Source organism: Pituophis catenifer, unplaced genomic scaffold (genome assembly GCF_029215685.1).
Source record: "Pituophis catenifer annectens isolate HBS135680 unplaced genomic scaffold, rPitCat1.0.hap2 SCAF_12, whole genome shotgun sequence".
In the NCBI taxonomy this organism is placed as follows: domain Eukaryota; kingdom Metazoa; phylum Chordata; class Lepidosauria; order Squamata; family Colubridae; genus Pituophis; species Pituophis catenifer.
In genome coordinates this window covers 11,021,742-11,046,972 of record NW_027256892.1, presented here as the reverse complement: position 1 = coordinate 11,046,972, position 25,231 = coordinate 11,021,742, and the positions used below count along the sequence as shown (strand labels likewise).

General features: G+C 38.5%; 1 protein-coding gene across 11 annotated transcripts in view; it reads right to left on the bottom strand.

Moving 5' to 3' along the window:
* Positions 1-25,231, bottom strand: part of CAMK2B (calcium/calmodulin dependent protein kinase II beta) — a 214,818-nt gene that overhangs the window by 142,323 nt on the left and 47,264 nt on the right. For all 11 annotated transcript variants that reach the window (XM_070952294.1, XM_070952302.1, XM_070952297.1 and 8 more), the window contains exon 2: positions 15,147-15,241. In XM_070952294.1, coding sequence (XP_070808395.1) covers positions 15,147-15,241 — 95 coding nt within the window. The remainder of the gene's footprint in view (positions 1-15,146; positions 15,242-25,231) is intronic.

Sequence of the window (25,231 nt, the reverse complement as noted above, 5' to 3'; positions counted from 1 at the left end):
ATTTATTTGTAATTTATCAAGCAAGATAGTCTTTTCTGGACCCAGCTCTCAAATCCAGTCTCTGAGCACAAGTCTATTAACAAGCACTTTCATTTCCTACTTTCACTTTCCCCACAACAAAGACGCCATTTCCAACTCCAGCTCAGCAAAATCAAATAGAAACAATGTATCCCAGGAGTTAAGCATATACTTGCAAAAGCTTGTTCTCCTGCTTCCATTCTGTCTGCTTTTTGAAATCAGTTGATCTTCTTCTTGGCAGCAGAGTCGGTCGCCGGCGTCTGGCTCCGTTTAAATGGAGTCGCCATGGATCTGGAGCTTCAGTGGGCTGAACGGGGATCTCTCACCCTCCAAGCCCCTGGAATTGCTCCAGGGGCTCCTGGGGAGCTCTACCCTCGCCCACTGGCTCTCCTCTCCTTCTTCTCCCGAAGGAGAGGTTTTTAAGCTGTCTGACAGCTGATTAGCGCTGTCAGAACGGCTCGAATGGAATTGCGGGGCTGGCGGTCCAAAAAGACAGTCCGCGACACCAGACAAACGGAAGCCCCATTTGATCCATTTTATTGATTGATTGATTGATTGATTGATTGGATTTGTATGCCGCCCTTCTCCTGAAGGACTCAGGGTGGCTCACAACAATAAGAAACAGAAAATACAAAAGTTAAAAGACAAATTAAAGCAGAATAACCAATAAATAAGGTTAAACGTGGGAATACAAATTCAAATTTAAGATTTAAGAATTTAAAAAGCTACAAAATCAGTTTAGAGTCAACCCAAGCCCACCCGTTGGAAGAGCCAGGTCTTCAAGGCCCGGCGGAAGGTTCGGAGGTCGGGGATTATCCGGACCTCCAGGGGTAATGTATTTCAGAGGGTAGGGGCTCCCACAGAGAAGGCTCTCCCCCTAGGGGTCACCAATCGACATTGTCTAGCCAAAGGTACCCTGAGGAGGCCAAGTCTATGGGAGCGAACCAGGCGATGGAAGGCTACGGGTGGCAGAAGATGGTCTCGCAAGTACTCTGGTCCTAGGCCAGGTAGGGCTTTAAATGTGATCACCAGCACCTTGAATTGCACTCGGAAGACAACCGGGAGCCAATGCAAACCGTGAAGGAGTGGTGTGACATGGGAATACCGAGGTACCCTCATGACAACCCGGCGGCCGCATTCTGCACCAGTTGAAGTCTCCGAGTGCTCCTCAAGGGCAGCCCCATGTAAAGTGCATTGCAGTAGTCCAAACAAGAGGTGATGAGGGCATGAGCAACTGTGAGTAAGGCATCTCGGCCCAGAAAGTATATAAATTTAAATATTAAAAGTATATAAATTTAAATATTAAATTATTAAATTAAATTAAAGGCGAAATTGGCGAACCAGGTGCACCTGGACAAAGGTCCCCCTGGCTATGGCAGTCAAATGATCTTCCAAGCTAAGCCGTGGGTCCAAGAGGACTCCCAAATTGCGTACTTTCTCTGAGGGGGTCAACACCTAACAATTTACCGGGATCCTACCCAAGTTATCAGAAACTTAAGAAAGATGCCACTTTGTCCCTTCTGCAACACATATACTTGATCACCTCAGCCTAAGATCCCCCATTTCACCTTCCACTCGGTACATATTTGTTGCTTTTTATTTATTTATTTATATTTTATTTATTTGTAGCCTATCTTTATTTTTACAAATAACTCAAGGTAATGAACATCTTAAACTCACCTTCTTCCTCCTTATTTTCTCCAGAACAACTACTCTGTGTGGTGATTTAAGCTGAGACAGGGATACTGGCCCCAAGTCACTCAGCCAGCTTTCATGCCTAAGGTGGGACTAGTACTCACAGTCTTCTGGTGATTGGCCTAAAGTCACCCAGGAGGATTTTATGCCTAAGGCAGGACTAGAACCCACTATCTCCTGGTGATTGGCCCAAAGTCACCCAGGTGGCCTTCATGCCTGTGGTGGTTCTAGAACTCAGCCTCCCACTTTCTCATCTCCTTCCCCACAGCACAAAACACATCACCCTCCTTCTTTTCCATTCCCTTTTTAGAAACTTTTGGTTGTAGCATCAAACCTGCAATCAATCACATAGGGGTTCATTGAGGCCAGACTCCTTCACTGGGCAGGAATCTGAATTAAAAGCACAAAGCAATGCCTCTCCTTATCCAAACCACTGCCCAGTTCAGTGCTGGGCTTTTTTGTTTCTCCAAAAGGCCTACAGAAGGAATAGACACACTGAGATCCCACGAAGACTTCCTGTCTTTGGATCCTTAATGTTGAAAATTAGCAACAAAAATCTCCCCTTCTTCTTTAGCCAGGAAACATGAGAACTGCAGCTAAAACATTAAAATAGCGGAGAAGGAAATGGAGAAGGAACAGAAGAAGCAGAAGTATTTACCCTCCACTTGGTGCATACTTGTTGCTTTTTATTTAGTTTTATTTATTTGTAGCCTGCCTTTATTTTTAGGAGGAGGAGGAGGAGGAGGAGGAGGAGGGAGGGGGAGGGGGGGAGGAGGAAGAGGAAAGGAAAGGGAAGGGAAGGAGGAAGATCTTCCCTTGTGCTCCAGAAGTGCACCAGCTTGTTTATATTCAGACTGAGAATCTTCAGACTCTACTTACATGTGTGGAAGTGCCCTCCAACCAGGTTGCATCACCATCTTACCCCACGACCATAGACCTTATTCTCTTTGACCATCAAAAACATATTCCTCCCTTGCTTACAGAAGCAGCAGAAGACAAATACCAATTCTCTTTTCCCTGTCATGCTAAGAGTGAGTGTGTGCGTGAGTGGGTGCTCAGTTGCATTCTATTCAAATGTAACCCTTTCTAAAGGACCAGTTAACACTGGTATTTCCAAGACATGATTCTCTCTTTTCTTTTTCAAATTCAATGCACTATCAATATTCAGAGAAAGGAAAACCCTTCAGCTGAAAGACTAGGTCTAATGCCTAATGGTTGGATCTATGCATTATTTTGGTTATTGCTGTGCTTGGTTTCTGCTTCTGAGCTGAACTTATTCCTGCCCCCTCTGAACTGTGAAAAACTCTTTCTTCGGTTACCTTCTGATTTCACAAAGCTTGCAACAGGAACAGAGATTGTGAATCTAGAATCAACCAATTATAAATACCTTTCAAAGTCCCAAATGAAATCTGAAGTGTTAGTCAAAAGAAAAGCTGATGTATCAAGTTAAGGTTTGATGACAAAAGAACGGAGGGCAAGAGAAATTAAGATTCTTATTTAAAAACCTGTCAGGTTTTGGGGAGCAGAAATTTCCAAAGAAAGTTCGACAGTTAAACTTAGAAAGTGGTGCTGGAGAATATATAAAAAAAGAAAATAATGAGAAATGAAAGCAAACAATTAAGAAGGGATTTTACATAGGGTAAAATTAATTTCTTACATGTTATGTGATAAAGAATTGGGATTTCAAAAGAGATGCTTGGAAAGTTTTGAATACAATCAACTTTTTAAAGGAAAATACTATCTATTCATCTATAAAATGCCAAGCAGGTTTTTAGATTTTTTAAAAAACATTTTTGCAAAGTGGCTGATAATTCCCCATATGTGGTGACTCAATCTGTGTTAGATTACACACACACACACACACACACACACACACACACACACACACCGTATTTAATAGCCCAGAGAGAAGAGAGGTCAACATGATATATATATCCACAAATAACACAACATAAACCAGACATCTTCCACTTCTTGTGAATCACAGGCTCACATGGACATTCATCCACAGGTAATCGTGGCTAGTTAACTATTAAGAAGCCTTTCAAATCTGAGGGTGATAAACACCATTCCCAATGAACATAATGACAGTTCATGAAAATAACTCTCAAAACAATGTGGCTCTTTTATATAACAAAAATAAAGAGGGAGTAAATAACAGTCTGAGTCATAGGTCTTTTGTGTAGCTAAATCCCATAATTTATTTTGAATTCCTATTTAGATCTGCACAAAAACTCTACTTGTTAGGGTCAGTATAAACTTAGAACAAATGTTTCCTAACCTCACTGTGTGCAACCACCAATATACTAGAACTAGAACTCCCAGATATTTTAAGAAAACTGGATCTGCATTACATTAGCTGTGGTGGTGCAGTGATTAGAATGCAGTCTTGCAGGATGACTCTGCCCATTGTCAGCAGTTTGATCCTGACCGGCTCAAGGTTGATTCAGCCTTCCATCCTTCTGAGGTTGGTAAAATGAGGACTCAGATTGTTGGGGGCAATATGCTGACTCTGTAAACTGCTTAGAGGGGGCTGTAAAGTACTGTGAAGTGGTATATAAGTGCTAAGTGCTACTCCAGTGAGGTGCAACCAACTAAAAACTTCTCTCTCTAGTCCTAACTAAGGAAGGGCATTCTTACAGGGGGAATAATAATGCTTTAAAGATCTGGTTCCTTAACTATTCAGGATTTTATTTTTATCCCACCTTCATTATAATTTATAAATCACTCAAGGAGGCAAACATATCAAATATTCCTTCTTCCTTTTTTCCCCACAACCACCTTGTGAGATGGATTGGCCTTAGAGTGACCAGCCCAAGGTCAACCAGCCAGCTCTCATGCCGAAAGCAGCATTAGAACTCAGTGTCTCTTGTGATTTTCAAAGAAATCACCAGTATTTTAAATTGTACAAATGGGAAATGAGAGCAGCAGCTGTAATATTGATGGGGTGCCAGCCTTGCAACTCCTTGGAATACTAGCTCAACCAAAAGCTTCTCTCTCTAGTCCTAACCAGTAATTCAGATTAAGGTGACCGTATTAGAGTTGCAAAACTCTGGGCAAAAAAATCTCTTTGCTACCATGTAGTATTCTTGATCTTTGCAGATCAAATATCTAATTCAGGGGGGATCCTTGGTATTTTGCAAGAAACTGAATCAAGACTGTAATGCCTGTCAAAAAATATCTACTGTATAAATAATAACATGGGTACATCAAAACAAACCTCATAGTTCAGATTATTTCGAGTATTCTGCTAAACAGGTGCTTGTTTTATCATATTATGTATGATTAATTAGCTCAATGCATGCAGCACATTAACTATAGTTGGTGGTTACTATAATACAAGAAGAAACCAATCTCACATACAGATAATCTTTGACTTACAACAGTTCATTTAGTGACCACTCAAATTTACAACAGCAACTTTAAACAAGTGATTTATGACCATTTTTCACACTTACAACATTTGTAGCATATCCATGATCATGTGATCAAAATTCAGATGCTTGGCAACTGGTTCATACTTATGACCATTGCTGTGTCCCAAGGTCATCGGATTCCCTTTTGCAACCTTTTGATGAGCAATGGGGAACCCAGATTCACTTAACAACCATGTTACCAATTTATCAACTGCAGTGATTCAGTTAACAACCATGGCAAGAAATGTCATAAAATGGGGCAAAATTCACTTAACAAATGTATCACTTAACAACAGAAATTTCAGGATCAATTGTGGACGTAAGTGGAGAACTACCTGCATATTTAGAAAACTCCAATGACACATCTCTTTCTTGTACACTGTAGGAATATTTGTCCTGAAGTTTCTCACTAAAAAAAAAATTAATCAAGTGAAAAGATATATTACTATTAAATTCATTCTACAATTCACCTCTGCCATTTATTCCAGTTCAACTTAAGTTCAGTTCACCTTCTGATTACATGTTTTTATAGAGGTTATATTACAAGATTATATAAAAGCAGGAATTATATCTGGACATTACTAAATGTTGATACAGCTTCTAATGATTTTTTGAGTGTAAGCCATATTAAAGTTTATTATTATTACTATACGCGATCACCTAACATATCACTAAGTACTTTTCTGTGCTAAGTTGGGACAACAGGACTGTAGCCTGTTCTTGTCCCATGGACTTGCATTTGCAGTGGAATCAGAAGCAAGGAAAAGGAATAAAACAATAAAGTATTAATTGAACAAAATCATGCTGATTTTTCATAAAAATTAAGCAGGGGAAAGAGTCCTCCAAATTCAGGAAAAGGTAGAGATTCAAATATCTTTTAAGATGTAATTGTGAGAGGGTGTGTAAAACTGGGTTACAAATGCCTCTGAACTTTAGGATGTAAGACCTGGATTGAGAAAAACAAACTGAGCGTTCAAATCTTAAGAGAAACGAGCATCAATATGAAACTTCCTATTTAAAATCTTGAAAGATACCCATTTCTGCATCAGGCTTCATACAGGCATGACTAAAAGCCTCAGACCTTCAGTCACTAACCCCCTTGTTTAAGAAATGGCTTAATCAGCAGAAGCCTTCCACAGTAGGCATAAGACTAGATTAGTTATTTTACTGTAGACAAGAATGATACCATATACACACCCAGAAGACACGTCTGCTGCAGTATATAGGACTCAAAAATGATAAAAAGGACGGTCTGATAATCATTAACTGAAATAAAGATTGACTGACTGATGGAGTACCTGAAGGCAGGACCAGAAGCAACAGATGGAAACTAATCAAGGAGAGAAGCAACCTAGAGCTAAGGAGAAATTCCCTGACAATTAGAACAAGTAATCAGTGGAACAACTTGCCTCCAGAAGTTGTGGATGCTCCAACACTGGACGTTTTTAAGAAGAAACTGGATTTCTTTGAAATGGTATAGGTGCCTTAGCAGAGGTAGGACTAGAAGACCTCCAAGATCCCTTTCAAATCTGTTATTGTGAGTCAAGCAGATGTTAAGATGTGTACAAGGGTTTAACTTTTCAACTTCTTTCAATGGATATTTGGCTTTCTTTTGAAGATTCTGGAAGTCAGGTGACTTTATTTCTAGCCTGGCTTTTCTTCAATAACTCAAGGTCCCACACAAATTATTCTCTCTCCTCCTATTTTTCAACAACAGCCCCCTGGGGTAGGCTCTGTACAGCCTGGGGAACACTGTTTCCTGTCTTATCTTGAAGACCTAATCATAAAATGAACACCAGAAATTAGTTCAACCACAAAAATCCCCTCAACTACCTTCTTTCTTGTGCTTCTTATATATTTGGTTATCCATTTATATATGGGTAGTCCTTGATGTATGACCAAAACTGAGCCCAAACTTTGCTGTTAAGTGAGACATTTGTTAAGTGAGTTTGCACCATTTCACAACCTTTCATGCCACAATTGTTAAGTGAATCACTGTGGTTTTTAAGTTAGTAATATGATTGTTAAATGAATTTGGTTTCCCCGTTGACTTTGCTTGTCAGAAGGTCACAAAAGGTGATCACAGGACCCTCCCACACACTGCAACCATCATGAATATGAGTCAGTTGCCAAGTGTCTGGATTTTGATCACATGACCATGGGGGTGCTGCAACCATCGTGTGAAAAATGGTTATAAGTCACTTTTTTCAGTGCCATTGTAACTTCGAATGGTCATTAAATGAAATTTGGTAAGTCGAGAAATACCTGTATATATAATCAGAATGATTTGATGAAATCAATTTTTTCCCAAAAATACTTTTGCCTGGCTCTTGTTATATGTTGTTATATAACAATATATAAGTTGTGCGTTTTTGTTATAAATTGTGTGTTCTTTATGTACATTTTAAATGTACATAAAGAACATTGTATCAGTTTCCTCTCCAACAGTTTTGAAGAGAATCAATAAATGTGCTAATTGGCCTGTAATTAGCAGGATGATCCCACTTGCTGTTTCGAAAGGGTTTGCTAGAACATTGCTTTTTCCTTTCAAATACTTTCACATTATACCAGGGTTTCCTGCTAAGCTATACAACGAACAAAATCAATGGAGTCCTCTTTGAGAGAGAAGGGTGGTGCAGAAATGTGATAACTAAAAAATTAAATTTTCTCAAAATATTTTAAACCCAAGTTTCAGAAAAAGAAAAGAACCTCCGTAAAGATCCACAAAATACTTAAACAGACTCTTTCAGTGCTGGAAATATTCTTTAATCATCAAGGATAATTTGATTTGTACCACAGAATTTATTTAGGACATATCTAAAGAAGGCTATTACTATGCAATCAATGTTTATAGAAGAGCTGAGGTTTATTTATTTATTAAAAATATCTCCAGGCAGCTTCTCATTAGTATAATTTACAATAGCTGTAGGTATTCCAGAACAAAATAAAAAAAAGGGGGGGGAGGCCAACAGAATAGAGCAAGAAGATGTAGAGGCTGGTGAAAATTGGCATTAAAAGCTGGGTTTTTAAGCAACTCCTGTCACCATCCATGGTGGCACAAAGCAGATGGGAGGTCATTCTACACAGCACAGATGTTATTTCAGAGAACACCTATCTCTGATTCACCATCAAGTAGCAATTTGCAAGAGAGGGCATGTGGAATAGAAAGTAAAATATGTCTTCAGTGATAGAGTTCTCCTGAGATCATGGATGCTTAAGAGAAACTTATCGGTGCAGACTTATGTTAATGTAATGTAGGCTTGAAATATTTAGGGGATAGCACCCTAACATTAATGCCTTGAATCTAAATGGCAGAAATCTAGAAGCCAATGCAATAATGCAATCACATTTTGTAGCATTCCAACTTCTCATCAGGAGAGGACTGTATTTCAACAATGTTTCTCAACCTTGTTAACTTTAAGATGTATGGACTTCAACTCCCAGAATTCCCCAGCCAGCAACCATGATAAGGTTGAGGAACACTGCATTACAGTCATCTGATCTGTGGTAATGAATGACCATAATCATGCTACTCTTATCTAGGGGCAGAGCAGCTGATGTACTAGCTTCAGCTAAGAGCAGTTTCTCCTGTGTACAAAAATCAACTGAGTGTCCAGGGATAACAATAGATCTATAACAGAATAACAGAGTTGGAAGGGACCTTTGAGATCTTCTAGTCCAACCCCCTGCTCGGGCCGGAAAACCTATACCATTTCAGACAAAATGATTGTCCAATCTTTCCTTAAAAACTTCCAATGTTGGAGCATCCACAACTTCTGAAGGCAAGTTGTTCTACTGATTAATTGTTCTCACTGACAGGAAATTTCTCCTTAGTTCTAAATTGGATCTCTGCTCAATTAGTTTCCATCCTTCCATCCTAGTTTCCTTCTTGTCCTGTCTTCAGGAGCTTTGGAGAATAGGTTGACCTCTCTCTTTAGATATTAGAATACTGCTATCATGTCACTCCTGGTCCTTTTCATTAAACTTTACATCCTTGGGATCTCAAATCCCAGAATTCCTGAGCCTGCATGGTCCATGGGTCTTAAATTTACCACAGGTTGCCCACCTCTGATTTAGGACCTTTCCCAGATTGCAAAACTTTCTTTCAGAGGGAAAGGCAACATAACCAAACACTCCTCATATAATCCATTTTTACATATCCTGCCTTTTCCCCTGGTTTTTCCTGTCACACTTTCCTAATTCCAAGAAAATGCTCAGCAAATATAAATGAGAGGGAAGGGGAGGAGGTAGATAACATACTGGGGATATCCCTCCTTTATTGCTTGTCCAGACTTGGCAGCTACAGAGGTATTTTGTATTCTGCAAACTTTGTCATTTCTCATCTTCCAAAGGTTCTTCGAACTTTACAGAGATTGTCTCGAAAACAGATATATTTATTTCTGAGAAAGTATGTGGAGGGTGCAGCTATGAGGTTGCAGAGGGTGGAGATTGGGAAAAAAATTAAAAAGAAAATTACCATGCCGGAATCATTCCAAAATCATGCACAAGCTACAGACTTTCATATTTTTTCTAAAACAGACCGGCAAAACTTGACACAACTTGTTAATTTCAACAGTGTACTTCCGTTTCCTTTGAAAACCTAGAATTTGGAATCCCTCATCAAAAGGGAGCTCTTCAAGAAAAAAAGAATGAGCCTCTAAGGAGATTCTCCAGCTTTTTAACCTGGTTGTTACTGACTGGGAAATTTAAAGGACAGAGAGGCTGATGGGAGGGAGGGAAGAGTCTGAAATTGATTAGCAAATCACCCAGGCAAATTTCCCAAGAGGATTTTGAAAATGACAATGTACACCTTGTTGAAGATTATTAGTTTACTATATAAACAATGTATAAACAATGGTAATGGTAGATACTGAACAAGCTATATTTGTCTGGCACACTCTAAACCATAATGGCTAACTCAAATCAGATTACAGAGTGATACAACATGTGAACCCAGTCAATCTGTGTAAAAGCTATGGGCATTTTTTTCTTTTTTAATTAAATTACTTATAGTGATAGACGAAAAAGTTGATCTATGATTAGCTCTTGAAATCGTGAGAAAATTCACCCTTGCATTTTAGTCCTTAGATGTTTTATTTAATGTTCACTCAAATAGAAACAAGCTTCATAAAATTTATCAGCTCCTGTTTGTTCTTTGTGAATTTTTGTAATTTTTGTAATTGTAAGTCAGTCACTCTGGATAATGAGATGAGCTGCATATAAATTAAATTAAACAAATGTTGTGGATGCTCAGGTTATTCATTCACCCAGCTTCTATTTACTAATCTATACTGAATAAATCCAGGAGCTCACAAGGACAAAAATAAGACTAATTTTTTTAAAGAAGCAAACTTATAGGTGAAGCTATCAAACATCATGATCTTCGTCATCAGCCCCTTTTCAACTAGCCAACCTAACTTTTAAAAAAATGCAGACTTCCAATTTTTTACCTCATAAGCTTTTTCTATCGGAATTTGACACTTAAAAAAAAAAGATTTATCATTTTCATCCTGCTTTCTTTGCAAAGCAGTTTATAGGATTAAAACACAGAAAGACAATTAAAACATAACTGAAGCAGAGTTATAATAAGAAACCAGTTAGCATCTTCGAGAGATAAAACAGAGTCCCAACTGGCAGGTTAAAAGCTATGCGCACCAAATGGTGAGGGAGTTTAACAAAATGAAGCTAAAAACATATTTATATTTGCAAGTAGCTTTTTTCTCAATCTTTGTAGCTACTGTAATTCACAGGAGCCCCAAGAAATGCTCTTAAAATGCATAACTTTTCTTGGTGGCGAGGTTATTATTATGAACATTATATTTGAACTTAAGAGTTTAAGAGTTTATTAGATTTCTATACCGCCCTTCTCCCAAAGGACTCAGGGCGGTGTACAGCCATATTAAAACACATAGATTTATAAAATTTAAAACCAATTAAAATTGAAATATAAAAATTTGGCCGCGAATTAAAACTTAGCCGAAACGCTGACCAGTCTATTGCTTTTTTTCCAATCCTGTTATTCAGCTCTTTTTTTCCCCTATCCTCCCAATCTAAAAGAGCAACATAGACTTCCTTAGGAAATATGGGGCTTTCTTTGTAACATAAGTTATTGACCTGTTGTAGGTTTCCAGAAGTTTCAGTAGCTCTGCAAAGCAAAAAAGTCCTACAGCGTTATGTGTTATTCTTTGTGTTATTCTTAAAGACAGACATTTCAAGCTCATCCCAATTCCACAGAGTTATACATCTATTTCTTCTCTGCCCCAATTCCCCATCCTCATATATAGCTACAAAAAATTTCTGAGGTCCACCAGATCCAATGTAGGGATCCAGCCAGCAATGTGGATGCAGAACACAGATTAGGAATTCAAAGTCTATGAAATTCTTGCTAATTGAATGGCACAATTTTTAAAAAAACAGATGCAATTTGTTTTCCCAAAGGTGCTTTTCCAAAAAGCAACTGGACTTTCTTGGGGTTTCTTTTCTTTGAAAATGTCACACTTCTCATCCAAGAAGCTTCTTCAGAACTCTGTGGGATTGGGATGAGCTTGACATGTCTGTCATTAAAAATGAAATGAATAAATGAGCTGTAGGACTTTCTTGCTTTACTGAGCTACTGAAATTTCTGTAAAGCTGAGAACAGGTTAATAGCTTCAGTGTTACAAAGAAAATCCCATTTTTCCTAAGGAATTCCAAGTTACTCTTTTGGTTTGGAGGGAAGGTAGAGGGAAAAAAGATTTGAATAATGGAATTGAAAGAAGAACTTGAAGAAGCTTTTTGGATGAGAAGCGAAATGTTTTTTTACAAAAAAAAAAAGCCAAGGAAGTCCAGTCGCCTTTTGAAAAGTCCCTTTGGGACAACCATGACCTGGCTGATTGAGAATCTTCATAGATATGCAATCAGTTTACTTTACTTTTCTGGACAAAGGACCCTTCTTAATGCAGCTCGCAGGAAGAACATAGGAAAGCTATTTAAAATACTAATCATTAATTCCAAACATTTTCTTCCAGCTAGAGCTTGGTTGTGCCTTGTTGGAGGCCCAAATGATACTTTATTGGTTGGAACCTTGGCTGAATTGAGCATTTGAGTTCCCAGCCCTGCTCACCAAGCTGGTAATTCTCTTCTCTTTGATTGGGCTCACTGCTGACTCTCAACCCACACTTTATTCATGCTGGTTTTAGGGGGGAAAAGCCAACCTTAATGAAGTGGTTTTTTAAATTTCAATTTAAAGATGATGGGGGCTATAAAATAGGTAGGCCTTACCAGAACTTCCATATTTTTTGGGGGAATAACATATTGTAATTCCCTATAAGACTCTCAAAAAGCATTGACATTGGATGAGGTTGGTCTCCTCAGCCTTGAAAGTGATCACGGGGAGACTTCACAACATGCCTTAACAACAAACTCTCTACATATGCCCAGATTCAGAGAGTGAACCAATCATGCATGTTCTTTCAAGCTGACTCCTGCACTGTACTAATGGTAAACCTCTAAATTATCAGAAGACATTCCAATCTTAAATTATGAATTTCCTGTTAAGTGACCAATTTAGAGTTTTGAGCAATTTTGAGCAATAGCAATCAAAATCAGATGATGCTTAGTGAGTCTACAGATCTCATTTAGGAAGCCATTTTGTATTCTTTATTCCTCATCCTTTTCCTCTTGCTCCTATCATTATCATCGCTTTTTTCCCCTTTGCTTTGCTCTCCATTGTTTAGTTTACTGCTATTCCCTTAATCTGATGCACTTAACTAATTTCTTACTGCTCCTTTGGTGCATAGCTACTAATATAAAATTCCAAACAGTTCAAACCCAGACCAGGAATATGAACTGAGTTTAACAGAAGCCTCTACAGCTACCTAACTGGATTCTAATACAAGTCTTCAGCAAAGTGAGAACAAAAATGGAATATGGATGTTGGCCTGAACAAGGAAGGCTATGGTGGAATTCAGATGTTGTGATTAATCATGCATAAAGGTGATTTACTGGACAATCAACACTTAGGCACAAACCATAGCTTAAATCCAGCAATAGATATATTTGTTCTGGTCAAAATCAGAATCTTCTTTCCTATGTACAATATATCCATTTACAGGCAGTGTGGAAATATTTGTGTAAAGCTGCATTTCTTTCTGGTCTGGTGTAATATCTGTAAAGCTTAATAGATTCAGATTCCCGTTAAGAGGAACAAAACACTGGCTGATCCTACTTGCTTCCAATACTTTACCTATCAGTCTTTTACAGCTATTCCGTAGTCTGACCAAAAATACCTTTTGATAACTACTACTTACGAGCCCTGTGCAACTCCTGTACCATTCTCCACAGCCTCACATACAGTTAATCTACTCATAATCATGTGCACCTTTTAAACACTTCAGTACTGCCTTTAATCAGCTTCTCTCCAATATCTCAACCTCAGCCTCTCCTTTGCATCTAAACTTTACTATGGTAATCCAATTAGTAAGTTAGTTACCCTGCCTAGGTTGTGCCTAGAATTTATCTTTAAGCAATCATCGTTAAAAAGCAAGTCATGTTTTCCTCTGGGATCCTACATTATGGCTTCAAAATTAAATTATAGGAAATGCTAACTATTCATGTGGAAATGGACACAGAGATGATGATGCCACCACAATCTGGAAAGGGGGAGCTGAACCAAGCAGAATGTTAGATCTTATCTATCAATCCCTCTCACCCTGAACAAAGGCACATAAGTGGGATCTTCCACTTCATATAAAGTACTTTTATCTTCTCCTGTGGATTTGATCAGAGAGTTGGAAGGAAGATAAGAGGTCGTTAAATCCAATCCCCCCCAACAATGCCAAATTCACCATAATAGTATCCAATCCCTACTTGACAACCTCCAGTGAAGGGGAAGAAACTGCTCCATGGGCAATCTATTTCACTTCTATTGTCAGTACTTACTGCCAAGAAGTCCTTCCTAATGTCTAATCCACTATTTCTCAACCTCAATAACTTTTAAGTTGTGTGGACTTCAACTTCCAGGATTTCCCTGCCAGCCTGCCTAAAATCATGGATGCCATATTCTATGTGTAATGTAACCAACCGAGAATATAGAGGAGCAACAACTTTTCTTGACTTTGGCTCTACACTTTAGCTGTTGCAGCCTTGGACTGTTTTGCTCTTTTGCCATCATTTTTGGTTGACTCACATTCAGTTTGGGATCCATCAAGGCATTTTTCACATGTCCTGCACCTCTGTACAGGTGAGGAACAATAAAAGAAATTGCAGAAAAGAAAATTCTGCGTGTCCTTCTTGGTTCTTGGGCCCTGACATTGAGTCACCATCTTTGTATTTCCAAATGGGCCTGGAACAGATTATTATGTGAAATTCTGAAATTCCTGTCAGAAAAGAACTAAAAGCGATGTATAAACCAAGTACAAAGTAAAATGAACTTTCTCACTTTCGTTGCTGCTTAAAAGATTCCTAAAATTAGTATTTCATGGCTTAATGACTCACCTACTGCCTGGCTCTACTGTCACAAGGCCCAGGTCAATTGCTCACAATACCATATCTTCAATAAACTCAGTTTGTTTCATTTGGTCTTCATTATTCCCATAGACATTCCTTTTCACACATAATTTTTTTCTGCCAACTAGTTCATTCCACTCTATAAAATATAAATATCTGGGCCCTTTGAGCTCATCATAAATTTCAAGACTCCAAGGGCAAAAGGGATGGTTGGAAAATGGTCTTTTCCCTAGTAACCAAAGGAAAGAAAGGGGTGCAAACTACTTTTCAAAATAACGTGCGGAAAGAACTATTGATTCTTCAAGAGCCTTTCCATTTTCTCTTGTTGATAAGCAGTAATTTCTGCACTTGTTACCTCTGGCAGCTTTGCCTTGTTTGCCAGAACTACCAATCTATTTTCTCATCATTCTACATGTTGAGAGTGTCTCTTGAAACACAGCAGCACCTCAGGGAACCAAAACAACAGAATCCTCCTAGAGCAGAAATATGGAAAGCACAGTCATTTTGCAGAAAGAAGGAAACCAACCCTACCTCTTGCTGAAAGCTTCTTGGTGTTGATAATCTTGGCGGCATATTCATGTCCAGTGCAAAGTTTGACACAGCGTCGCACCACGGAAAAAGCCCCCCTGAAGAAAGACAGGAAAAAAGAGATTGGTTAATGACTGCATGGCAGGAGAATTTCATTGACATGCTCATTGCAAAATTCCTAGTCCATCTGTTTTTTGTTTTTTTTTAAGAAAAAAAGGTATGGCTTTGCACCCATTTGATTAGCATGCTAATATTTAAACTATTTTTATCCTAGTGTCTAGTTAACACTTTTACAAATACCCCTAGTCCATGTTCACGCCCTAACAAATGTGGCAGACAAGGAGAAGGTGATGGGGAAGAAAGAAAAAAGAACAAATTCAGTCATAAGCACTTAAGCTTAAGGTCGCTGGTTGCTGGAATCAAAGAGATTCATGACTTCCCAAGTTACCTTTCCACAGGTAAGCAGGATCCTTTGATCAGATTAGAAGAATCTCCACCAACAGAATCTCTCCCCAAATTATATTTATTATATTAGTTTCATCCATCTCTGAACTGCTTCCAGATCTGTTAAATCATACCACAGCTTTTCTAGGCTTCCTAGGTAAGTGGAATACAGCAATGTTGTTCCTGATATTCACAAATATCTGCAACCCTACAGATTATTTCACCCAATGGCTAACAGTGGTTATAAATCAAGAAACAAGACAGAGCATTCAAGAAGACAGTGCCCGTGAAGAAAAGTCCTCAGCCTTCACTTTCTGAGTTCTCTTGTCCAAGGTACACTAAAATCATAGTCCTTGACTTACTACCATTCATTTAGTGACCGTTCGAAGTTACGACGACATTGAAAAAAGTGACTTATGACTGGTCCTTGCACTTATGACCGTTGCAGCATCTCCATAGTCATAATCATGTGATCAAAATTCTAATGCTTGGCAACTGGCATCGCAACTTCCCAGCCAACTTCTGACAAGCAAAGTCAATACAGGGAGCTGGATTCGCTTAACGACCATGTGATTCACTTAACAATAATGATTTGCTTAACAATCATAGCAAAAAAGTTCTCTAAAATTGGGTGTGATTCAATAATCACATTGCTCAGCAATGGAAATTCTGGTCCCAATTATGGACATTAGTTGAGGAGTCCCTATAATGTTTCTCCCCCTCCCTTCCTGGATTTATACAACAGCTTAAACTGGAAAAAAACACACATTCTTTCGTGTGAATAGACCAAAAATGTTGGGAGTAGATGAATATTTGGTCTGAGCTCACCTTATATGCTTAATATGTTGGGCAGCTTCTGCCTTTAAATTTAAATACTTATTTATATTGGATCATCAAGAAACTTTCAAAGCTCAAAAGGGATTTAACACAGGTCTTGTCCAGCGAGTTTATCTTCTGAATGAAATTGGCTTTTATCTAAACACTCTTCTGATACTACCTTTAACATTTGGCTTTTGTGTTAAAAAATACCTTTATTTTTCTCACAACTAAGAGGCTTTAAAAGTGCCCCACACACACACACACACACACATCTCAGGGATTGTTAAACTAATTAATCCTGTTCTATTGTGGGACAGTGAGCTTTTGGAAATATCATTCTATAACCTTTTCCAATTCTCAGAGTGGTATACATTAGCCAGTAACCTCAGATGCTCTCCTGTCAACAACTCCTAACAGCTGTCTTTTCCTCATGCCACAATTCCAACCGGTAGGAAAAACATAGGATTAAAACCATGTGAATGTCACATTTAAGACCAAAAGCATGGAGCTTCTTGTTCTTCACTAGCTGCCTCCTAGGAAGAATTTTAGACAACCCGATAATTGTTGATTTATAAGAGAGGATCCAGAGTGTTGTTTTAATGGTGGACGACTGGATTCTGATGGGAGGTGTACCAAGCCTACAAAGGCAATACCCATCCTCCACAGTTCCTTCTCTTTTTTATCAGAGTGATATCTGGGAATTGACCCAATTCAACTCAAATGAATAAGACTGAAGTTAGACATGACAGATATTAGTTCCATTGATTGCTTGCCTGTCCAACACGTATTTTATCAACAGATTGTTTTTTAAAATCATGTTGCAAATCATTTGGAATTATTATTAACTATGTCTGAAATTTGATGAAGGACAATTCACAAATGTAAAATGTAACAATGATTCTATCTAACTATCCATTTAGAGGTAGTCCTTGACTTACAAGGTGATTGTTCACTGCCCAATTTTACAACATTTCTTGCCACAGTTAAGCAAATCACTGCAATTGCTAAGGGAATCCAGCTTCTCCCCATCAATCTTGCTTGTTGGAAGCCAGCTAAGAACATTGCAGTGATCACATGATCCCAGGACACTGCAACCATCATGCCGGTTGTCAAGTGCCCAAATTCTGATCATTTGAAGATGTCGTGACAGTCAAAAGTGCAAGGACTAGTTGCAAGTCATTTTTTCCAGTGCCATAAGTTCAAATGGTCACCCGATGAATGGTTGTAAGTCAAGGAGTGCCTGTAACAGCCATTGATAAGGACACAGTTGCTTCAATTCATAGCACAGAGATTCCATAAACAAAACCCCAACTATTGCGCAGTAGAAATGCTGATATCTTGTCTCAGGGTATTATCTTTACTTTTTAATTTTTTTCTATCTTGTTTTGTTTTGGAATAGTTGAAATCTTGAGAGTCCCAATGGTATTCTTATTAAGAGAGAATTTGGATGGCTATCACCGTAGGGGGCACAGGCAGAAAGTATTACAAAATAACAAGTGAAAAGCAAAAATATATGCTTAAGGAAATTAACCATGTTGATTAATACCTAATTCCGCTAAAGAATTAAATGTGCATCTAAGCACATTTTCACTGGAAATAACTTCCCTGAATTCTATAGGTAGTCCTCGACTTAAGACCACAACTGAGCCCAAAATTTATTTGCTAAGTCAGACATGTGTTAGGTGAGTTTTGCCCCATTTTACAACCTTTCTTGCCACAGTTGTTAAATGAATCATTGCAGTTGTAAAGTTAGTAACACAGTTGTTAAGTGAATCTGGCTTCTCCATTAACTGCTTGTCAGAAGGTCACCAAAGGTGATCACGTGAGATCCCGGGACATTATGACCGTCATAAATATGAGTCAGTTGCCAAGCATCCGAATTTTGATCATGTGATTGTTGGGATGCTGCAATGGTTGTAAGAGTGAAAAATGGTTATAAGTCACTTTTTTCAGTGCTGTTGTAACTTCGAATGGTAACTAAACGAACTGTTCTAAGTCGAGGACTATCTGTATTGTTTTATTCCTGAGTGGATACATACAGCATCAAACATGGATATTCAGACTGTGTTAAACCAAGTACAACCCAATAGGATTATATCAGCTTTTGCCCACCCCACATGATGGGACTGAAACACCCAGAATTCTCAAGCAGCAAACTCTAGAAGTTGCAATTCCATTGCACAGTGGTTAAAGTGCAGTACTACAGACTTACTTCTGCTGCCTGCCAGCTGCCTGCAATTTGGCAGTTCAAATCTCACCAGGCTCGGGTTGACTCAGCCTTGCATCCTTCTGAGGTTGGAAAATGAGGACCCAGATTGTTGGGGGCAAAATGCTGACTTTGTAAACCGCTTAGAGAGGGCGTTCAAGCACTGTAAAGCGGTATATAAGTCTAAGTGCTATTGCTATGGCTATTTGGAGAGTTTGCATTTAAATGACAATGACTAAAGTGATACATTGAGTTTGTTTGTTTGTTTATTCGTGTCAGAAGCATATAAAATACAAGATTAAAATATATACAAATTAGGTCTTGCCCAGAAAATAGCAATATTAATTGCATTCTGTCACTCTTGTCATGAAGTCCTCAAATGTACCCTGATCAGGGCACAAAGGGCAGGTATATGTATAGGTGTTATTGTCTGCATGTCACCACAATCCCAAAAAGCATACACTGAGTCAAAATATGCTTATTGCATAGCTGGCTAAATTCACACAACCCAAGTCAAAAGTAATGGTTAACCGATCACTATGGCTAGATGTAGGATAGATTCCAACCTCCTCTCTTCCCCACACCAAAATAAAAAAAGATTAAACAAACCACTATCAATACCTGGGAAGACCCTGGAAAAGATAATTAAAAAACAGGTCTGCGAACAACTAGAAGCAAATGAAGTTATAACTAATAACCAGCATGGGTTTGTTAAAAACAGATCATGCCAAATCAATCTTATTTCATTCTTTGATAAAGTGACTATATTAGTAGACCAGTGAAATGCTGTGCACATAGTATACTTAGATTTCAGTAAGGCATTTGACAAAGTAGACCACAACCTACTTCTTGGTAAACCAGAAAAATGTGGAATAGACAACATTACCACCAGATGGATTTGTAGCTGGCTGACAAACTGTACTCAACGAGTAATCCTTATTGGTACCACATCCATATGGAGAGAAGTAAGCAGTGGGGTACCACAGGTTCTGTCTTAGGCCTAGTACTCTTCCATATCTTCATAAATGACTCAGATGAGGGAATAGAATGGGAAGTCATCAAATTTGCAGATGACACTAAACTGGCAGGAATAGCCAACATCCCAGAAGACAAGCTCAGGATCCAAAAAGATCTTGACAGACTTGAACAATGGGCCCTATCCAACAAAATGAATCTTAATGTGGAGAAAAGCAAAGTTTTACATTTAGACAGGAAAAATCAAAGGTATAAGTATAGATTAGGCTAGACCTGGATCAAAAACAGTAACTGTGAGAGGGACCTTGGAGTCCTAGTGGATGATCACTTGAATATGAGCCAGCAGTGTGCAGCAGCAGCCAAAAAAGCTAATACAATCCTTAGTTGTATAAACAGAGCAGGGGTGAAATCTAAAATTTGTTACTACCAGTTCTGTGGGCGTGGCTTGGTGGTGGGGGGTAATGTGACTGGGTGGGCGTGGCCAACTTTTTTTTTTTACCTTTAAAAGCATTTTTTCTACAACCTTAAGAGGTTGCAGAAAAAAAATGCTTTTAGAAGCCTCTGACGATCAGGCAAGTCAGCTGGGATCTCCAGAGGCTTTTAAAGGTATTTTTTTTCCCACAACCACTTCAGCCAAAGGGGTTGCAGAAAAAAATGCTTTGAAAAGCCTCTGACAATCCCAGCTGAGCCGTGCAATCATCAGAGGCTGTTTTTTTTTTACTTTTAAAAGCATTTTTTCGGCTGAAGAGGTTGTAGAAAAAATGCTTTTAAAAGTAAAAAAAAAAAAAACAGCCTCTGATGATCGCGCAGCTCAGTTGGGCATGGGGGGGGGGGCGCAGGGATTTTTGCTACCAGTTCTCCGAACCACCCGCCACCATTGCTACCGGATCAGGCGATCCGGTCCGAACCAGGAGCATTTCACCCCTGAAAAAGAAGCATAGAATCAAGATCACGTGAAGTATTAGTACCACTTTATAAAACCCCAGTAAAACCACACCTGGAATACTGCAACCAATTTATATATTTTATATACTACAAAAAAAGATGTTGAGGCTTTGGAAAAAGTGCAAAGAAGAGCCACTAAGATTATCAAAGGCCTGGAGACTAAAACATATGAAGAACAGCTGCAGGTTTTGGGTCTGGCTATTCTAAAGACAAGAAGAATTAGGGGTGATATGTTAGCAGTATTCCAGTATTTGAGGGGCTGCCACAAAGAAGAGGGGGTCAAATTATCCTCCAAAGCACCAGAGGGCAGAACAAGAAACAATGGTTGGAAACTAATCAAAGAGAGAATCAACCTGAACTTGAGGAGAAACTTCCTAACCGTGAGGACAATTAACCAGTGGAACAGCTAGCCTTCAAACGTTGTGGGTGCTTCATCACTGGAGGTTTTTAAGAAGAGACTGGACTGTCACTTGTCTGAGATGGCATAGGGTCTCCAGCTTGAGCAGGGGGCTGGACTAGAAAACCTCCAGGGTCCCTTCCAGCTCTATTCTATTCTGTGGATTTAGGATATGTATCAAGCCCAAGCCAAGCAGGCATTACAGTTTAGGACAAAGAAGAATATCAGCCTGTGGAGGCTTCCGGTTTGGCTTCCGTCGCCGCCAGACGGTCTTTCGGGACCGCCAGCCTCGTTGCCTGTAAAGAGCCGTCTCTACAGCTGAGAGATGGCTCGAAAAACTCCGTCTCCTTGAGGAGACGTGAGATAGAGCCGGCGAGGACAGGTAGAGCCCTCTGCGAACTCCCCAGAGTTTTTTATTACTCTTGGGGAGGAAGCAGAATGTGGCTCCCTATACAGCTCGCTGCTGCTCCGGGCTTCGAGGGAACTCTGCTTTTTGCAGAGCCAGGCGATGGAACCAATCCAATTAATGAAAACTAACAGATTGTCCAAACAAACAGGATGAAATCCGGATTTGGGACCCTAAATTGCAAGTATTTCTAACAATTTTATAAGTGATTTTAAAAGCGAAGAAAAAAAGTTTAAAATGGCGACTGGCTGAGGCTTGAGAAGAAGAAACCTGAAAGCGAAAGTCCTTCCGCCTGAATAGTTCAATACGTTACAAAGTATCTGAAATAATAGCGCTGGCTAGAATTGAAGAGAAAAATTTCTACTTTATGTTTCTTCCTTCTTAGAGACTTGATATTGATACCGTTTGGAGAGAAGTCTTTTTCTTTTAAAAGAGTTTGTCTGTGTGGCAGGATGGTGTTAAAAATGACAAAGCCAGACAAACAAGCAGTGGGGGGGGGCTCCCCCATTTACAAATCATATGAACAAGTTTTGAGCTTGCAGATTCAGAAGAATGGCTTTAAAGACCTAAAGGAATTTGTTTTGGAGGAGATGGCAAGACATGATGAGATTGTGAACCAGAATCTTGAAAAATTCAAGCAGGAAATTAAAGAGTTGGTGCAACGAAAATATGCCAACCTGAAACAACAGATTGTAACAGCTTTGAAAACTTTTTCAGAAATAGTTATAAAGATGGATAACAATACTAACCTAGAATTAGAGTCTAAAATGAAGGAAGCTGATAATAAATTTTATAATTTGGACAATAAAATACAAAGAATTGAAAATGATTTGATAAATATTCAAGACAATAGCTCAGAAGTAAAATCTAAAATAAAGGAAGCTGACCACAAGATTTACAATGCAGACAATATAAAACAAAGGATTGAAAAAGAAGTCATAATGATGCAATACAGGTCCATGGAATTTGCGGTCAGAATGAGGGGAATACAGGAAAATAACAGAGATGATTTGAGAAAGATGTCTGCTGAAGTTCTGGCTGGGATTTTAAAGGTTAGTCCTGAAGAGGTATCCTGCAGGATTGATAAGGTCTACAGAGTGAATTCTTGGGTTGCAAAGCAAAGGCAGTTGCCTAGAGATGTGATGATTTATTTTACTGATAGAGTAATAAGAAATGATATTGTGCAAAAGTCTTTTAACTCCACTTTGGAAAGGAATGGAAGGAAGATTTGGATATATAAAGAGCTGCCGTCCAAGATGTTAAAAGATAGAAAGGACTTTGGATTTTTGGTGACTGAGCTAAAGAAACAAAACATCCCATTTAGGTGGGATGTTCCAGTTGGTATAATATTGAGATATCAAGGAGAAAGGTATCAATTAAATACTGTTGAAAAAGCGGAAGAATTTTACTACAAGGTTTTTAAAATTGATCCATCAGCGTTAGGAATACAGGAGGGGAATAAAGAAAAGCAAAATGAACAAGAGATTGAAACTCAGGCTAAGCAGATGGCAATGGAGGCAATGGAAAAACAACAAGTTACAGAGGCCCTTTTGGATGAGCCGCTTTTGGATTCTCCTTCAGAGGTTATAGCTGGATTACCTATAAATACAAGAGAGGCGGCTTTGGATTTTAATGTGATGTCTTATCAAGTTACAGACCAGCATGGAAATCAATCAGCTGATATGCAAGTTCTAGAAAGGCAACTAGGATGGAGATCTAAACCACAAAAGGCCAAGAAAAGAAGAAGCAGGTCCTACAAAACTAAAAAAATTTAAACAAAACAACAGTCTAATGCCAGTTACTTAAGAGACGATTAAATATAATAAGCGGGATTTATAGAAGGCTGATACATAAAAATATAATTGAGGCAAATTATTGACTTATACTATTTTGAGAAGAATAACAGATCTCTGCAATGCTGGTGCTTTTGGGATGTGGAAGGTGGCCTCTGATTGAGTGGATCGGAACTTTCTATCTTGGACTCTTTGAAAAATGGATTACCTATATGTTGAGTTATGTGGCAAGAGATCTATGGGATTGGGGCATGCAGAAGATCTGGTTGTTACCCCAATGTGGTGGTTGGAATTAACAATCTAGATAAATGACACTACAGAAGATACTACATGGAATATAAATATAAAGTCACTCGGGTGGTTTTTTATATATGAAAATACTTACTATTGATGGGGGCAGATGGTAATTGAAGATACTGAATATACTGTTGGAGGCTGAACCTGATATTACCCTAATATGGGTGATGGAATTAATAATCCAGTTGAAAGACATTACAGAAGATATTATATGGATTACAAATTTAAAGTCATTTGAGGATTTTATTTATATATGGAAATATCTTTTAGTGGTGTGGTGTGGGCAGAAGAACAAAGATATTAAAAATATTATGTATGTTAGACCTATAGGAAAATGGGTGGAGATAGGTTATTGATTGTTTAGTTTAGGAAAAGGGATGTTATGTTTAGATATAAATATATGTAAAGGATTTGAATTAAGAGATATATGTTTGGGGGTGGAGGAAATGGGTAGACTATGAGTTGAATAAATGCTAAATCAGGATTTATTATATAGTTTTATAGCTGAAGGTTGTTTTGAAATGTATAGTATAGTATAGGGGGGGTATAGTAATAATGTTAGAAAGAAATGGTTAGCATATGGGGGGTGGTGTAAAAGGATGGTAAAGTATTATATAATTTGATGTTAATTTGGATTTTATTTTGGAGAAGCCATGGGGGGAGGGGAGGCTGAGGGGGGGTTAGGGTGGAGGGGGCAAAAATGGGGAAAAATCTGTATTTGAAAAACTTTTTCAATAAAAAAAAAAGAATATCAGCCTGTGCTTTCTTTAGTAATTTCCAAATTTGCTTGTAGAACCACGGAAACAGCATGTGCCTGATTAAAGCTCTAGCTCACAAGCTAGTTTAACTGAGTTCATAGCTTTACACATTTAGTCATGGGTCCTTACACCTCATCCACGGTTTTAGGTTTGAAAAAAATAGGGACCGTTATCCAGCTTCATAGAGAATGATATGCCTGCATGTTGTAGGGATTAAGAAACCTGAATTGTTTTCCTAATCTAAGAAAAAGAGGATCGTTTCATGGTTGTCGAAATGCCCTCATGCAATCCGAAAGACAGCAGTCTAACAATCCTATGTCATTCCTCCTCCCCATTAATCTTGTATGACCAATTCTATTCATTTACTAAATTGCAGAATACAATTCATCCTTAATTGTTTTGCAAGAACGAAGATGGAGAAACTGGCCTTGTTCATTACTAAGTGAGTTTTGGTGTGGAGCAATTGTGTGTCATTTCTGTGACAATGCAATTTGCATGGAACTGCAGGCTGCTTTTTGCACTGTGTGCCAATTTGCAATTAACTGTGATAAAGGAACATGTGCTCCTTCTGGTCTTTGTCTTTCCTTTCTTCAAGTTATATACAATAAATGACTAACCAATCGCCTTTCTCTGAATTAGAATAGGATTATAGCATTATTTTATTACTTGCATTGTCCCCACAAGTTTACAGCCACCCAATAATGGATTTAGATCTAAATCCATTTTCATCACTAAGAAAACTGTTGTTTGCATTAATAATCTTAACTGACCCACTAAGACTGTCAGTGCGTTTCCAATAATCTACAAAGTAAGAACTGGTCACAGGAACTTCAATGGATTTGTGGTGAACCACTCTGAGTGGCACAAACTGAAGACGTGGCTCTTCCGTCAAATAACTTGATCTGCTAGGGGTTGCACAAACTGTAATAATTTTAAATATGGTTTTTAAGGGGTTTTTAACTTATTTTGTTATTTTGTGATTTGTATTATTGATTGTTGTTGTAAGCCGCCCTGAGTCCTTTGGGAGAATGGCAGCATATAAATCGCA